The 17,107-nt window shown below is 39.3% G+C and overlaps 1 protein-coding gene across 1 annotated transcript; it reads left to right on the forward strand.

The window, feature by feature from the left end:
- Positions 1-2,185: 2,185 nt before the first annotated feature.
- On the forward strand, positions 2,186-16,697 carry mag (myelin associated glycoprotein). Its single transcript, XM_055164102.1, is given in 8 exon segments — positions 2,186-2,256; positions 4,695-5,063; positions 6,456-6,752; positions 8,224-8,481; positions 12,538-12,798; positions 14,357-14,519; positions 14,521-14,663; positions 16,594-16,697. Coding segments are annotated over 8 exon segments (1,641 nt in total). The 5' UTR covers positions 2,186-2,210.
- The last annotated feature ends 410 nt before the right edge of the window (positions 16,698-17,107 follow it).

Consider the following 17,107-nt stretch of genomic DNA (forward strand, 5'->3'; position numbering starts at 1 on the left):
ATTTGTCTTGAAAACCAAAAAACAGCTCTAAACCAGCTAACCAGGTCTAAACCGGTCTCAGTCCTAGCTCAGTCCCAGTCTCAGTTCCGGTCCTGGTCTTTGTCCGGTCCTGGTCTCAGTCCTAAGCCAGGACTAAACCAGGACTAAACCAGGATTAAACCAGAACTGAACCAGGACTAAACCATTATTGAACCAGGAGTGTCGGGACTGGCCAGGACGTGCGCCCGCATAGACTGTTGGGTGATAAGGAAACCAGGACCAGACTGGGACCAGACCAGGACTGAGACAGGGACTGAGATCGGGACTCACACGGGACCAGACTGGGACTGAGACCAGGACTGAAACCTCATTTAGTCCTGGTTCAGTTCTGGTTTAGAGCTGGTTTAGACCTGTTCAGTCCTGTTTTAGTCCTGATTTAGTCCTGGCTTAGGACTGAGACTTTCAAAAGTCTGGCATCGCAGTTGAAATCACGAAAACGGGAAGCCATTTTCCATTATTCATTTAAACACAAAATCGAAAAATGAAAAAACGAATCGTTATCCGTTTTTTTCATTTTAGTTTTGGAGACAAATAATTAAGAAAATTTAGTTTTTTCGTTTTCTTATTTTTGATTTTATATTGAAAAACAAATGTTACACGGATTTGTATAGAGTTTAATAAAAACACAGTGCAGCACTTCTTGCATTAGCACGACATCACAAGGTGGAATAGAGCATTTTTTGTTTACAAGAAGGAGCCTAAATATGCTGGATTTGTGTGTCAAACATGTGTGAATGAAACAAAACACAACTCCAGGTATGTCTGTGATATAATAGATCAGAAAATAGTGTAATATTTGAATTTTGTGAAAAATATATGGGGAATATGAATGGAAAATGTACTTCCGGAACCAGAGTGGGCGGGACTGTTCCATAGATCCATAGATTGGAAAAGAGTAGTATCATGGCCTATATTTGGTAACACCTGTTTTCACATTTACTGTATAAAAGCACCACAGAAATTTAAATTCGATTAGATAATAACAAAGACTGGCATTCATAATGTTAGGGTTAAACTGTTAAAGGTGCATTGTGTAACTTTTCTGGTGCAGGGTCTGTAAAATGCTTTTCTCCATGGAGATGTTGTCGCTTTGTCTGGAATGTTTCAGGTCAGTGTACCATTCGTTCTTGTGAATTTCAATTAAGACTGAAAAACAATAAAATGGGAAAACAGTTTGATATTTCATTATTTTGTTTTAGTGTCAAACAAAAAACAGATTTCAACCTCGATTTAATTTTAAAGTTTAATTAAAATAACAACAATCAAAAAGCAGCTTCGCTGTCTATTTTAATTTTGATATTTTCGTCTCTCTGGTTTATATGCCCTGGAAGTTCTGCTGCAGTGTCAACCATGAATCTACTAAAAAAATATTTTTATTATAGTTCTATGGAGTCAACTGAACAAAGGAGAGTTTATCTCTGCTTCCTGTTTCTTGTCCTGGAGTTCAACAATGACTTTCTAGGATGCGAAAATAAATGCGTCGCTATAAAAGAAGACGACATGTTTGTCCACAAAATGGCAACAATTTTTCAAGTAAGTCCTTCTAGTAGCAGAACTTCCAGGGCAAATAAACCAGAGAGAATAAAATATCCAAATTAAAATAGGCACCGAGACGGTTTTTTGATTGGTGTTATTTGAAATAAACTTAAATATTAAATATTGGAAACAGAGATTAATCTTTTTATTATTTATTTTTTGGACAGTAAAGTGGAATAATGAAATAACCAGCTGTTTTCTCATTTTATTGTTTTTCATTCTTAATTGAAATTCAAAAGAATGAATGGTACATGGACCGTTTCATTCTCCGTATCTTTTCTTGATATTTTTGAGGTATATTAAAACCAGCTGTAACTGAATAAATGTAAGGTAGAGCTGTTTAATGTCATACTGTGGAACATTCCAGGCAGAGTAATTCCATATCCACAGAAACAAGCAGGTAACAGACCCCCAACCATAAAGTTACACAGTGCACCTTTAACATGATATAAAAGGCTGCTGGTTTTCAAAGCTGGTGCGCCGTCAGATGAGAGCAGACTGACAGAGGCAGTAGTGAGTCATGGTGCTGTAAATATGACCTGAGGAACACTGGCTTTTTCCTGTGAAGTGGACGTGTTGTTTTTGACAGGATGTGTGCTTTTACAGACGTCTATGGTGCAACACTGAGAGGGACCATGTGGTGTTTGGAGCTGCTCGTCCCACTGCTGCTCGTCATAAGAGGTGAATACAGACTCTCTTTAGACTGCTGCGTGTGGCTGTATTCAGTCACTCCCACACTATTTCAGGAGCCACAGCAGAATTATATATAAACTACCAGTCCAAGATTTTGTTTAACTTTACGGGAGCGACCAGTAGCTCTCTACCCCCGTCTAAGTACATCGCCAAGGAACTATACCTATTGTGCTAAATAACTCAAATTTGATTACTGTATTTTTCAGACTATAAGTCTCTCTGGACTATAAGTTGCACCAGCCAAAAAATACATAATGAAGAAGAAAAAAACATATATAAGTCGCATCGGACTATAAGTCGCACTTTTTGGGGGAAATTTATTTTATAAAATCAGAGACCAGAAATCAACATTTCATCTTGAAAGGCAAGTTGTAGTAATAACAATAGAATAAACAACAAGCTGAATAGGCATTAACATAACATATTAGCAGTTCTTCAGATAAATATAGCAGAAACAACAGAACATAAGTTTACCAAACTCTCCATCTCACTCCAAATCACTAAATCCATTGAATTCTTCATCCTCAATGTCATTTCTGAGCAACTCCGTGACCTCCATAGATCCATGAGTTAAACAGAGCGCCACTGAGCATCAGTTCCAGTTAGAACTATTCTGGTCTTTCTGAATCCCGACAGGATGGTTTTGGTTGTCACTGAAGTTCAGGCTTTGTCAATCCATTCACTGATTTCAGGAAAGTTGGATGGCGCCCCTGCCCGTTTGCCTTGAAGCTGTGTTCTCCATCCCCGCTTTCCAACAGTCCCTCACAAGTTTCTTGCTCACTCCAGACTTTCTTTCTGCTGCTCGATTTCCGTTTTCAGATGAATATTTCCCTACTTGCAGCAAGACAGCTGCTCTTTCTGCAGGAGACATGAGCAATAGAGCCAAGTGACAGAGGTACAGAAGTAATAGGAGCAGCAGATACTGACACGCAAGCCTAGAGCGCCCTCTCGGGGCTGTCAGTGTGAAAATTTTAATACATAAGTTGCACTGGAGTATAAGTCGCAGGACCACCCAAACCAAGAAAAAAGTGTGACTTATAGTCCGAAAAATACAGTAATGATTATGTTTTATAGATATCTAACTGTACCCCATCTAAGGCTCTAAGGTTTTTTTTTTTAAGTGTGGGTACGTGATTCGTGACGTCATCGGTGTGATGAATCCCGTCCACCTCCACCCCAAAAGCCATATATACAAGTTGACATGCTGAAATACACAAAGGTGTCATAAAGATTGTTTGTTTATTAAAAAAAACAAAACAAAAAACCCTCACTTTCAGTATGAACATAAAGGTGCCAGCCCAGTAAAAGTCTGTAATATTAGATTTTTTTTTTTTACTCAAAATGCTTGCAGAATCATGTTATTAACAATAACACCGTTCATAATCACCTACAGGACATAAGTCATAGACTACAACACTTGAACCAGAACTAAAATAGGACTAAACCAGGTCTAAACCAAGTCTAAACCAGGACTATATCAGGACTACACCAGGATTAAAACAGGACTAAAACAAGACCAAACCAGGTCTAAACCAGGAGTAAACCAGGACTGAACCAGGATTGAACCAGGACTGAACAAGAACTGAACTACGATTCAAACAGGAATAAAATAGGTCTAAACCAAGTCTAAACCAGGACTACATCAGGACTACACCAGGACTAAAACAGGTCTAAAACAGGTCTAAACCAGGAGTAAACCAGAACTGAACCAGGATTGAACCAGGAGTAAACCAGAACTGAACCAGGATTGAACCAGGAGTAAACAAGGACTGAACCAGGACTAACACAGGTCTAAACCAAGTCTAAACCAGGACTAAAACAGGACTAAACCAGGGCTAAACCAGGTCTAAACTAGGAGTAAACCAGAACTGAACCAGGACAAAACCAGGTCTTAACAAAGTCTAAACTAGGATTACACCAGAACTAAACCATATCTAAACCAGGACTAAAACAGGATTAAACCATGTCTAAACCAGGTCTAAACCAGGACTAAACCAGGGATAATCTTGGACTTGAGAGTGAGAGGGAGAACGCCGAGCCCGCGGAGAAAGTTGTCTCACTTGAAGGTGTCAGGGTCAAGAAATGCCAAGAATGAAAAGTAGTGATCAAACAGGGGTAAAGGTAAAACTATTCTGAATTATTTTTAGTTTACCTTTTGTTTATTACACGCCATATGTGTCCATTCATAGTTTTGATGCCTTCAGATCAGAGAGAATCTACAATGTAAACAGTCATGAAACATAAGTAAAAAAAGTGTGTCCAAACTTTTGACTGGTAGTGCCAATCTTGTCTTGCTCAAGGACACAATTACAATATATTCTGACCAGAGCTGGCATCTCGTTTTCTCTCGAGTACTAAGCAGAAGAAGCATAGTTTGACCATCTCCATCCTGTACGTGAGTCTGACTTGAGCTGATTGTGTTGCAGATGCCAGTTGCCAGTGGAATGTCTGGTTACCTCGTGACATCTCGGCCATGACTAACTCCTGTGTGGTGATCCCCTGCACCTTCATGTACCCAGCGGGCATCAGGCCGTACCGAGGCATCCATGGCATCTGGTACTTTGGGCAGCCCTACCCTCAGCTCTTCCCTCCCGTAGTCTACAAATCTCGCACAGACGTTGTACACGAGAGCTACAAAGGGCGCACCAAACTGCTGGGAGATCTGCACCAGAGAAACTGCACTCTGCTTATCAATAATGTGGGCTCCGAGCACTCAGGCCGATACTACTTCCGCGCAGACCTCGGAGGAGCCAACATGTACACGTATCCAGACTTTTCAGAGCTCAAAGTTTTGGGTAGGTCCTTTTGCAATGTTAACTTGTTGCTTTTTTCGTATGAGATGATAAAGGTGCGCTTTGTAACATTTTGGTTATAAGTCAATTTTGCGTAATATAGGACTTTAAAGGGCCTGTACCTGATTTTTAACCTTCAGTGAAGAACCTGTTTAAGTTTGAACAATAGCTCTGCCCACTTATTCCTTTCTACCATGTGTATGTCTAGTCTCGTGCAGTTGTTTCCAGATGGGCCTCATCCATCTCCAGCCTCCTAAAATTGTATTCTCGCTCTTGAAAATGCACCATAACAGAGAATTGACTGTCTGGCATAGTGTCAGGCAGATGTTTCCCATGATTCTTGATGATGTTACTGATTTATTCTCAGTTATCTACATTTACAATACAAGGCATGATATAAAGACAATTCATCTCAACCAGGAACAATTAAGATCAGGTATAAGCACTTTAACTAAGCAAGATGCTCACAGATATACCCAAGAATGTTGTTTCTTCAATAGGCAAATGTAAGTAAAAGTAAATGTAAACGCATGTTGTGGTAAACTTATCTTGGAAATACACAGATATCCAACTCCTTCTCAAGCCTCCGGTCAGAGGTAGATCCTAGGGTTGGGCAGTATCCAAATTGTTATACAGACTCACCGTCAGCATCCTCTCTCACAGAGAGAACACATATAATCCACTGAGTCGTGTCTTTAGTCCAACAGAAGCTGACGCATCAGCCACACAAAGAGCGCTAATAGCAATTTTGCAAATGAGCCATGTGGTTTTAAGTTTAGTTTCTGGAAAATGTAAACAAATGTGTGCCTGAAGCCAAAATGCTGCACATTGCTGAAGTACTAGTATCTTTTTGGAGGGGCCCAACTCCCTTGTGGCTGGTCTTGCCGTCTTGTCTTGTTCTCCCTTATGAGCGTTGCGTGACAACGGAAAGAAACTAATCGAACGTCATCTCCCCGCGCAGTTAAAAGAAACATTATAGACACTATCAGTTTTAAATCGTGATAGCATTACATTGAAAATACAACCACACATTCATTTGTGCTGAGCACAGTTCACTGTTCAGCTCCAGTCAAATGAAGCTCACGATTCGAATGGTTATAGGAATTTATTTATGGAAATAGCTAAATAAATACACCAGGATCATGTAGACCGGGCTGGTACAAACATTTTAAGACCAAAATGACGAGGCTCCCTGCAGCAGTTACAGAGAGAGGAGTGACAATTTTTTCAGTGTAAAGTTAATTAAAAACAGCGTCGGCTTAGTCATGTCCATTTATATATAGAGTCCATGGCCTGGACCCATCCACAAGCTTTCACATTTACAGGGAGATCATGCATTACCAGGTTGTATGCAGTACAGTGTACGTGGAATACTACTGTGTTGTTTTCCTGCAGATCAGCCCAACATTGACGTCCCAGAGGAGATTGTTAGCGATGAGAGTCTGGAGCTGACGTGCTACGCTCCAGATAACTGCCCCGATATGACCCCTGAGATTGAGTGGCTGTACACAGACTACCTGCCCGACCCCTCCTTCAGCCCCGAGTACCTGGAGGAGGGCAACTCAGCTGTACTGTCCAACACGCTGACCTTTACCCCCAGACCCATGCACAACGGGCAGCTGCTGGGTTGCAGGGTCACCTACCCCAACACCACCCTGGTGTACGAGAGGCTCATCTCTCTGGACGTCAAGTGTGAGTGTGGGAGGGAAGAACTAAAACTGAAATACACCTCTGCAAAAAATGATGAGAAACAGTGGAAAAAAATGCAAATAAGAAATAAGTGGATTGCCCATTTGTACGAAATATATATTTTTTAGCTTTTAACCATGTAATAATATAATTTTTCTTAAGAAATATTTAGTTGCTCACACATATCTAGGTAAATTAAGCAACTGCACCTTCATTATAAAAAAATAACTGTGACTGCAACCTATTGTCTAAGGACCTTGTACTCTGGCTTAGAAAGTCTCATGCATTTGAAGTAAAGTGGCACTTAATTTTAGGGCTGAACAATTTGGGAAAAATATTTAACTGTGATTTGTAACCATCTAAATATCTACCACTGCAGATTTATGCTGTCCCGATGGAGCTCAACAGTGACCACCTAGACTTTCCGAAAATAATATTAAAAGTATGCAAGCTTACTCTATCCTGATTCATCAACCGGTTTCATTTCGTGGAAACCGTTTGATCAACGGTAGGCAGGTACTTTTTTATTTAACAAATCGCTGCTATTTAATAGTAACATATGTAATGTGTCGCTAACAGAGTTAACTGGTATATTAACCTTTTCCCAAATCCCGTAGGAAGAATTGCAATAACGTCTTTCCCCTTGATAAAATTTACCAATCATTCTCTTTGATCTGGCTTTAAATCCTTGATCTCGGGAATCGTTGCCAACACAGAATGTATGGCTTCATCTACATCCATCTCGACCGCTTTGTTTACTGTTGTGCTTTACCATAAAAAGGGACCCAGGCAATGGCTTCACAATAATTCTTCAGTGATTGGCCAGTATGCGGTCTACAACTTCGGGGGTTATTGCAAACTGACCGTCTACTGTATTCTGATTCCTGACCTTGTCGCTGGAGAGAAATTAAATTGAACGGAGGCACCAGGTGGCGCCAGCCTGGCTAAGCTTCCTCAGGGCTAATCAGCTATGTGGAAACTAATGACCACAAGACCAGTACATTTATTTAAAATTGTATAAACTGTAATGTAAATCTTTAGTTTTAAATGTGCTTTTTGTTCTTAAAACATCTGCGTTATGGATATTAGTTAGAAAGTAGCTGATTAGACTCTGCGGTGTTTTTGAACTCTTAACATTTGAAATTGATGAAAAATTTACTTTCAGGACCCGAGCTGGCAGTCACTGTTGAGCTCCATTAGAGAAAGAAAAACTTGCATGTGTCCACTGCAGATTTAGGCACTGGCAAACAAGGTTCAGTTGTGATTATAGGTAATTTAAAAAAAACTGTAAGAGCACAAGCTACATACTGTTACTTTCAACATCTTACCTTTGCTACTTGCTAATTACATCCATTCAAACTGCAATTTCAGTTTGATTAGAATTAAATGTGCAGCCCTACTGAATTTGTAATCTTGTCTCGATAAAGTGGAGTTTGCATGATGCATTCTTTGACGTCTCTGGTGCTGGTTGCAGATGCCCCTCGCTCGGTGTGGGTGAACGTGTCCTCGGAGGTGATGGAGGGCAGTTCTGTGGCGCTGCACTGTGAGGTGGACAGTAACCCGGCCCCTCGCATCTCCTGGCTCTTCGGGGACAAAGAGCTGCTCTGGGACACGGCGTCCAACCTGTCCCTGTCTCTGGAGGACTTGACCCCCGCAGAGGAGGGCATCTACACCTGTGTGGGAGACAATGGATTTGGTATCATGAACACCTCCCTCTACCTGGCCGTCAAGTGTAAGTGCTGCTCCGTTTGGGAGGATATCTATCTATGTGTCTGGATGTTCACACTATTTCCTATTTAGGGCACTATTTTGGGGTCACGTCATTTTAGTGGTTTCCAAATGTCCAGCTGGTGAAAAAGTAATGCACTCAAAATTTCTCACGATGCACCTTGAAAAGTAGTGTGCATCGTGATCACTGAGCGGTCAATACAGATCACAATACATTGAGAGAATCAGGAAAACAACAGCGACTGAATGAAGCAGATAAAAGTTCTGGTTTATGGCTCTGTTGATCCTGATTCTGAATAAAACTCTTAGGTTTAATCACTTACCTGAGCTCAAGCTGTTAAAAAATCGATTCCACATTGCCCAAAAGTAGTGATGTGTGTGTCCGAACCTCTCTGACAATGAGTCCACTAACGTCTGGGCCTATGGAGTGAATGAGGAGTTAGGGACTAGGGTAGATAATCAGACTCAGCCATTGTCAATTTCAATGTCAACACAACCACAGTTGACCAGGTGCTGTACAGGTAAGTGTATACATAAGACAACACGATTGTAAAAATGCACCAAATATTAAAGGTGCATTGTGTAACTTTTCTGGTGGAGGGTTTCTCAAATGCTTGTCTCCAGAGGTGGAGACTTGCAAGTTGTGACTTGGACTCAAGTCAGATTTGAGTCACTATTTTTAGGACTTGAGACTTGACTTGATAAAATGGACTAAGACTTGGGACTCGACTTGGACTTGAAGGTCATAGACTTGGGATTTGACTCTGACTTGAGGCCTGTGACTTCAGAAGATTTGAGAAGCACTTTTAAATCTGAATTCTTTCTATTCTGACCATAATGATTCACACTAAGATCTTGTCAAGACATTTAAAAAGGAAAAAGGAAAATTTCTACAACTCTTATATACTCTATAAATACTCATATATAAATATACTATGAGTTTATAAAGACAATTTATCTTAAAAAATTATATAAATTGCAAAAATCTAAGCTATATTTAGTACTTTGGTTTAAAGACTTGAAATGACTTGAACCTCAAAGCAGACGACTTGGACTTGACTTGGACTTATGGGCTAGTGACTCAAGACTCAACTTGGACTTGCCTGTATTTGATTTGGGACTTGACTCGGACTTGAGGTCAAAGACTTGAGACTTACTTGAGACTTGCAAAACATCAACTTGGTCCCACCTCTGCCTATCTCCATGGAGATGTTATTGCTTTGTCTGTAATGTTTCACAGTATGGCGTTAAACCTTTCTATCTTCATGGAGGCCCAACCAGACCAAATTACAGGTCAGATCTGTGGGCAGGCAACCCCGCTCACAGTTTTTCTAGGTATTTTTGAGCTGTAAAACCACCTGTAATCAAATGAATGTAAGGTAGAGCTGTTTAATGTCAGACTGTGGAACATTCCAGGCAGAGCAATGACATATCCATAGAATCAACCAGTAGGGCTGGGTATCATCAAGAAGTGCCAATACGATACAAACCTCGATACAGTGCACTTTCAGTTCGATATGATATTTCAGATCAATGTGATACTAAAAGTCTTTGTTGAACCACTTCTTGTGCAAAGTGAATATGAAACACAGACATAAAAACAGTGAAAATGTCAAATATGTTGCATAAACGAGCAACAAAACTGTAGCGCTGCAACAAAATAATTTAGTAACATATACCAAAAAATACTCTTAGAGATATATCAATACAGCAGGTCACGATATCGATACTGTATCATCTCATTAAACGATATGATCTATTGATATTTTTGCCCACCTCTATGAACGAGATGACCAAAAAGTTAGATAGTGCACATTTAAAGTTAAATGATCTACATTGGATTAAAAGTCAATGCAAAAAGTATGTCTTTAGATTAGTCTATACCTGATAGGATGGGGCAGTATATGAAGATGAATTGTTTCATCAGATTTTGAATTTTAAATGCTGCTGAGATTTCTCTATTTGAATTTTTCCAACTCTTCCAACAACACTTTTCACAGTAACTCAAAGATGCTTCACAATAATGTAACACAATGATGTAGTGAGGATAGGCTTTGTGGAGAAGGTGAGTTTAGAGTTGTTTTTTTGAAGATATTTATTGAGGCTGAGTTCCTGATGTGAAGAGCGAGATAGTTCCAGAGGGTGGGGGCAGTGATGGTGAAAGCTCAGTTCCCCAAGATCCGGTGCTCTGATTTAACTATGCGAGTGAGGTTTTAATATTCAGCACAAACATTTTCCAAACTCTCAAAGTCAAAATTCAGATAGTAAAATTCACAGTGAAAACATTTGCAGCAAAGATCTAAGACACCAAGGGAGTTTTTAGTTTAGTTTATTACACAAAATTTCGTGAGAAAATTGAAGAAAAGATTGTGCACGCACACTGAAAATGATCTTGTGAGATTTTTTTTAATGTTTTCTTTGATTTTTTTTATTTTTATTTTGGATTGGATAAAAAAATAAGTAAAAGAAATACTGGCAAGTTACATTTGTGAGAAACTCTAGTCCTAAAAAGCGATCATACAATTACATCACAAATATTAAATAAAGTAAATCAAAAATGGTGAGGCCAAAATTGGGAACCGGATCGCTGGATTGGCTTTAAATTCTTGATCTCAGGAATCACTGCCGAAACAGAATGTACAGCTCTTCGCTGACTGCCTTGTGTGCGTACTTACACTTTCACGTTTTTGTGAACCATCTAGTGTATTTCGATTCCTGACCTAGTCGCTGGAGAGAAATGAAATTGAGCGAAAGCACTAGGTGGTGCCAACCTGGCTAGCAGATTTATTTAGCTGGTGGAGAATACGCGAGACTTTTCCACAGACATTTTGCCACAGAAAACCATAAACTGGAAGTTCCACAAACCCTACAACGCGTCACTTCTGGCCGTTGTGATAAAGGTTTATTAGGACACAACATTCTGTACTAGGACCTCATCAGGAAAACAACAAAAATTCAACTAAAATTTGGTTAATTTCAAAGCTCTACCAAATGACACTTGGTGTTATTACATGGTATTAAAGTAACTGTATAGCACTTTTCCCTTGTTCTCACACTCACTGAAGTTCTTCCAGTATTTCTCTGAAGTTGTTTGTGCTTAGGATGAGAGACACGGACAGAAGAAGCTCCACTAGCTCCAGACACAGTTACCGTCTTCTCTTCAACAATAAATCATGTTGTGGATTTGAAACAAAAACACAAAAATTGTTCTGGGAAATACAGAAAGTACTGGGGATCCTGTGATGGACCAGCAGAGCTATAAATCTTTAAACTCCCAGAAACTGACAAGAATACCAACTGAAGCTCCAACTTTAAGGGCAGACACTACTGGCAAAACTGCTTTGTTCATTTTCAGGTTTAGCTCTCAACACATTAGAAACTAAAGACATTGTCCAATCTAGACAAAAAAATGTCCTATTATATCAGTGAACGTCAACTTCTGTCTATTCTTAATCATTTATTTACAAACTGGTTTCCAAATTCTTCTTTTTCTCATAATCTCAAACCTTTTCAATTAAACGTGATTTTTTTTGGTCATATGTTTATCAGTATTTTCTTGCAAAATGTAGTTTAATCAAATACAAATATTGAAAATCTTATCAGCACATACATGAATTAATAAAAAACAGAATGTAGACGTGTTTCTAACCACATCTGCCTGATGGAAATGCATGTCATTTCTACATTTCTAAGAAAACAAAAATCCTAATCACTGGTTTAAGCTAAGAGCTCTTTTTTTTCTCTGAGAATAACGAGTGTGTAGGATGTAGCAGAACACAAGCTAAAAGGTCGCAATATTTGTGCCAGCATAATGTTCAGATAATAATGCATCAGAATCTTTCTTAAATCTCTATAAACCCACTCTCAAAGCTTTGAATACTATTATTATTATTATTATTGTGAAAATCTAATTTCGATGGAAATGTACAGCTCCATAGATATTCTGCAGACTCTTATTCCTTTGACATAAAGGGAAAACAGATGACATGTATGGAAACCAAATATGTTCAAATAATATGTTTTATTTATTTATTTACATACATCTGTGTTTTTCTCACAGATCCTCCTCGAGAGCCTGTGGTGAATGAGTCCATGACGGTGGTGGAAGGAACTTCTCTGTCCCTTCACTGTAGCACCCAGGGGAGCCCTGCCCCTACCCTCACCTGGCTGAAAGATGGGGAGCTGGTGGGCACCATCACAGCAGATGAGCTCTCTGTGCTGGAGCTGAAGGAGATCAGCCCCCAGGCCGATGGACACTACCGCTGTCTGGCTGAGAACGAGCACGGCCGGGCCAGCTCCTCCCTCAACATCACCGTGGAGTGTGAGTGTGGTTCAGAAATAACATCAAAACATTGATAGCAGTCTGTGCTCCACAGAGTTATACAGAATATGACAGGAGCATCCCCCATGTAGCAAAGAGCTGGTATTATCAAGGTTCTGTCATCTCTAATGGTCAATTATCATTTGAATTAGAAATTGGATTTTTCTCTGTGCGCAGCTTTTTACCTCTTACAATGAGAGATCATCAGACACTACAGTGTGTTCTTTGATTATAGTTGCAGCATTGTAATCTCTTTATGCTCTTTACAACTCCCATTTGCACAATGCACAATAATGAAATTAGTTTTATCATTTTGATATTCTGTTGGATGTTGGCTTCAGCAAACTGGTGGATTTCATTTTTTAATGAAAACAAATCACAGCAAACAGTTGAGACAAACTCCCTGATGGCAGACGTGATTCTTAAACCCTTGGAACAAAACAGTAAATCACTGTTTGTTTTTTCTTTTGCTAAACTGTACATATGGTGTTTTAATAGTATTAGTATTAGACTACTGTCTCCCAGTCCTTTTTGGCCATTTTAATTCAAACTAGGTCCATTTGCAGCTTTGTCGTCAAAAACAATCAAAACTGAGTGCGAGTTCCCTCCAGTGGTCAGTGGTACAAGTTCAGGTACTACATGACATCACACAGAACTGCACTGATCACAACTAGGTATTTCTGATTCCAACCACCTGACTGCAGGGGCGGAGATTGAAAAGTGGATAGATCAGTCACAGCAGCTGTATTTGCATTTGCAATGTACTTGAGGGAGGAGTTTAGTCCCACTTAAAGGGCCCATGTTCACATATTTCTGTTCTATGTTACAATGTTTCCTCATCACAAACAGACCTCAAGTTGTGTTTTGTTTCATTCACACATGTTTAACACACAAACTCTGCATATTTAAGCTGAATTCTTCTCTTAAACACACAGTTCCATCTTGAGACGTCATGTGATAATATATGAAGAGCTCCAGTATGTTTTTAAACTCCATACACATTCAATAGGAAAGGTAGCCTTTAACTTGAAAACTACCACTACATGACGTCACAAGGTGGAACAGAACATTTTGAGCTTTGGAGATGTAGACAGACTAATAACAAAGAGTTACTCAAACATGTGTGAGTGAAACAAAACACAACTCCAGGTATGTTTTGATGAACAAGATTCGAACATGGCTTAAAGGTGTAACTTTTCTGGTGGAGGGTCCATCACCTGCTTGTTTCTATGGAGATGTCTTCCTGAAATGTTCCACAGTATGATATTAAACAGCTCTATCTTACATGTATTACATTATAGGTGGTTTTATAGCTCAAAAATACTTACAAAAACAAGCATCCTGACTGTGAGCGGGGTTGCCTTTCCACAGATCTGGCCTGTAACTTGGTCTGGTTTGGTCTCCATGAAGATAGAAAAGTTTAACACCATACCATACCATTCCAGACAAAACGCTAACATCTCCACAAGAAAAGTATTTGGCGGACTCTCCACTAGAAAACAATACACCTTAGTTCATTTTGCCTAATATAGGACCTCTTCATCTCTTCCCTCCCCAGATGCCCCAGTCCTTCTGGAAGAGTCCAAGTGCACCGTGGTGAGGGAGGGAGTGCAGTGCGTGTGTATAGCCACAGGGAACCCCGAGCCCACCATAGAGTTCTACCTGCCCGACCTCAACGTCACCATCAATGAGACAGACAACCGCTACAACTACTACACGCACGGACGGACAGACCTCCACCGCCATGATCAAGCTCAGGGAGAAGGGGGAGAGGAGTGACAACAATGGGCCCGCTGTCAATGTTCACTGCAGCTTCTCCAACGCCTACGGACGAGAGAGCATCCTCCTGGAGCTACAGCAGGAGAGTGAGTCTGTTACAATGACACGTAACACACAGATAAATGTATATGTAATTCAGACTTTGCAGTGACGTCATGCTGGGGGTGAACAATAAACTGCATAAACAAATGGATTTCAAGTGGAGTGTGACGTCATCCATAGCGTTCAGCTCCAGTCAAATGAAGCTCATGAGGCTAACAGTTTGTTCCATTCACACATGTTTGAGTAATCCTTTATTATTATTTATTAAAATGCTCTTTTCCATCTTATGATGCCATGTGGTGATAGTTTTCAAGTTAAAAGCTTCCTTTTACCTTTAATCCTGTAGACCTTGCCAATTCCAGGTCTGAAATCATCCAGATGATTCTAGTGAAGGTGAGTGAGTGGAGTCCTTCTTGTACTGCATGACATCACAAGGTGGAACAGTGTTTTCAGTTTAAGAACTCAGCCTAATTATTCAGGGTTTGTATGTCAAGCATATTTGAATGAAACACAACAAAAATCCAGGCATGTATTGATTAGGATCAAGTGAAACAGAAAACACACAACAACATTCTTGTAGAGGTGCAAATGCAAGGAATGGCAAACTGTGGTACTGTGGTCCAATGCAAGAAGAATATCTGACAATTTTTTTTTTTTTTTTGCCAGAATTTTATTAAAAAATAAAAAGCTTTTGGACTTAAGCCATCAGAGTGTGCTATGCATTTTTTCACTTTTATAATGTACTGATTAGGAAAAATTATAACATAGATCACAAAAATAGATCACAAAAATAAAACTAACAAAAACAAAACAAAACAAATGTGGCTCAATTAAATGACATTTAATATCACAAAAATGATGGATGCTAAAACAAAAATAAAAAAATACCTGTGAGATCCTCACTGTAGTATTTATTTTAAAGAACCTCACTAATTCCACCTGGAGGAAGAAAAAAAAAAATTGAACTTAGTTGTTGTAATGTCAAAGTCAGCCACTAGATGTCACCAAATTATACCTTTTGACAATGGAACGCAGAGAGAACGCATGCATTCAAGCCTCTGCGTGTTAGAATCATTTTATTCAACGGGAATGCAGCATGACTGGCTGTTTTGAAAAGAAGATTTAAAAGGCCCAAATTAAGATTTTCTGGTCTATGTTATAATGTTGTTCCTCATCATAAATGTACCTTAAGTTGTGTTTCGTCTGAGTCACACATGTTTAACACAAACTCTGCATATTTAGGAAAACAGAGAACACTCTGTTCCACCTTGTGATGTCATGTATTATTACAGAAAATGCTCCACTGTGTTTTTAAACTACACAGACCTTCATTAGAATCATTTGATTGATTTCAGCCCTGGAATTGCTCTCTTTCTATCGCTATTGGACCAAAATTAAATGTAGCTGTTAACTTGAAAACTACCACTTCATGACATCACAAGGTGGAACAGAGCAGATGCACGGGATGTGGACAGACTAATACTAAAAAATTACTCAAATGTGCAAATGAAACAAAACAATTCGTTTTTTCATTAAACTTATTGCATATATACATACACATTCATATAAACATATATAAAAGAAAACAATATACACAAAGATCACAAGACATAGGGATAATTAAATGATTCAGATTGAAAATTTTTGTTCTTTATAAATTGATAACATGTAGTTAGCATGCTTTTTTGGAAGCTTTTCTAATGATTTAAAACAATATTTTAGTTTGAATTGAATTGAAAGATTTTAGGATTGGTATTATTCCACTTACAAGAATGAATAAAATAAGAAATGTGAATGTGAATGAAATAAAACACAACTTCAGGTATGTTTTTGATGAGGTAACAGCATTCTAACTTAACCCTCACACGAGTCAAATTTAGTCCAATTATTTCTAGTTATATAGTCATGGTCATTATCCACATTTGCATTTTCCTATCCAGTTTAATTTCAAATATTGTTTTTTGTTATTTCCAGAGAAGTACCTGATGGCTGTTATAGTGGGTACCATTGGAGGAGTGGCAGTCATAGCCTTCATTATTGCAGCAGTTCGATACGTGGGTCACAACAACAAGAAGTGAGTTTTCCAGTCGAACCAAACACCTAATGTAGATCGTATTATTGTATATATACATATGCATATGCAGGACACACTTAAGCCTAGCCATCCTCTCCAAAAAACACCAGTGTGGTCCGAACATGAATGAGTGCTGGAGATAGGAGCTTCATGCATTAGCTGGTCCCTAACACTGTCTCCACTTCCCTGACCCGCTCTGCTAAACAAAGCCCAGGTAGCCCTTCTAACCTCCCAGCTTCATCTCAGCCTCAAGGCAGATTTGGTCCCTCCTGAAGTGTGCTATTTTAAAAGTGCACTGTGTACTATTTCTAGTGGAGAGTCCGCCACCTGTTTGTCTGCATGGAGATGTTATTGCTTTGTCTAGAATGTTCCACAGCAGGCCCGTTGACAGAAATTTGGGGGTCCCGGGGCAAG

This window comes from Boleophthalmus pectinirostris, unplaced genomic scaffold (genome assembly GCF_026225935.1).
Source record: "Boleophthalmus pectinirostris isolate CB_2022bp ecotype Guang Dong unplaced genomic scaffold, ASM2622593v1 HiC_scaffold_6, whole genome shotgun sequence".
In the NCBI taxonomy this organism is placed as follows: domain Eukaryota; kingdom Metazoa; phylum Chordata; class Actinopteri; order Gobiiformes; family Gobiidae; genus Boleophthalmus; species Boleophthalmus pectinirostris.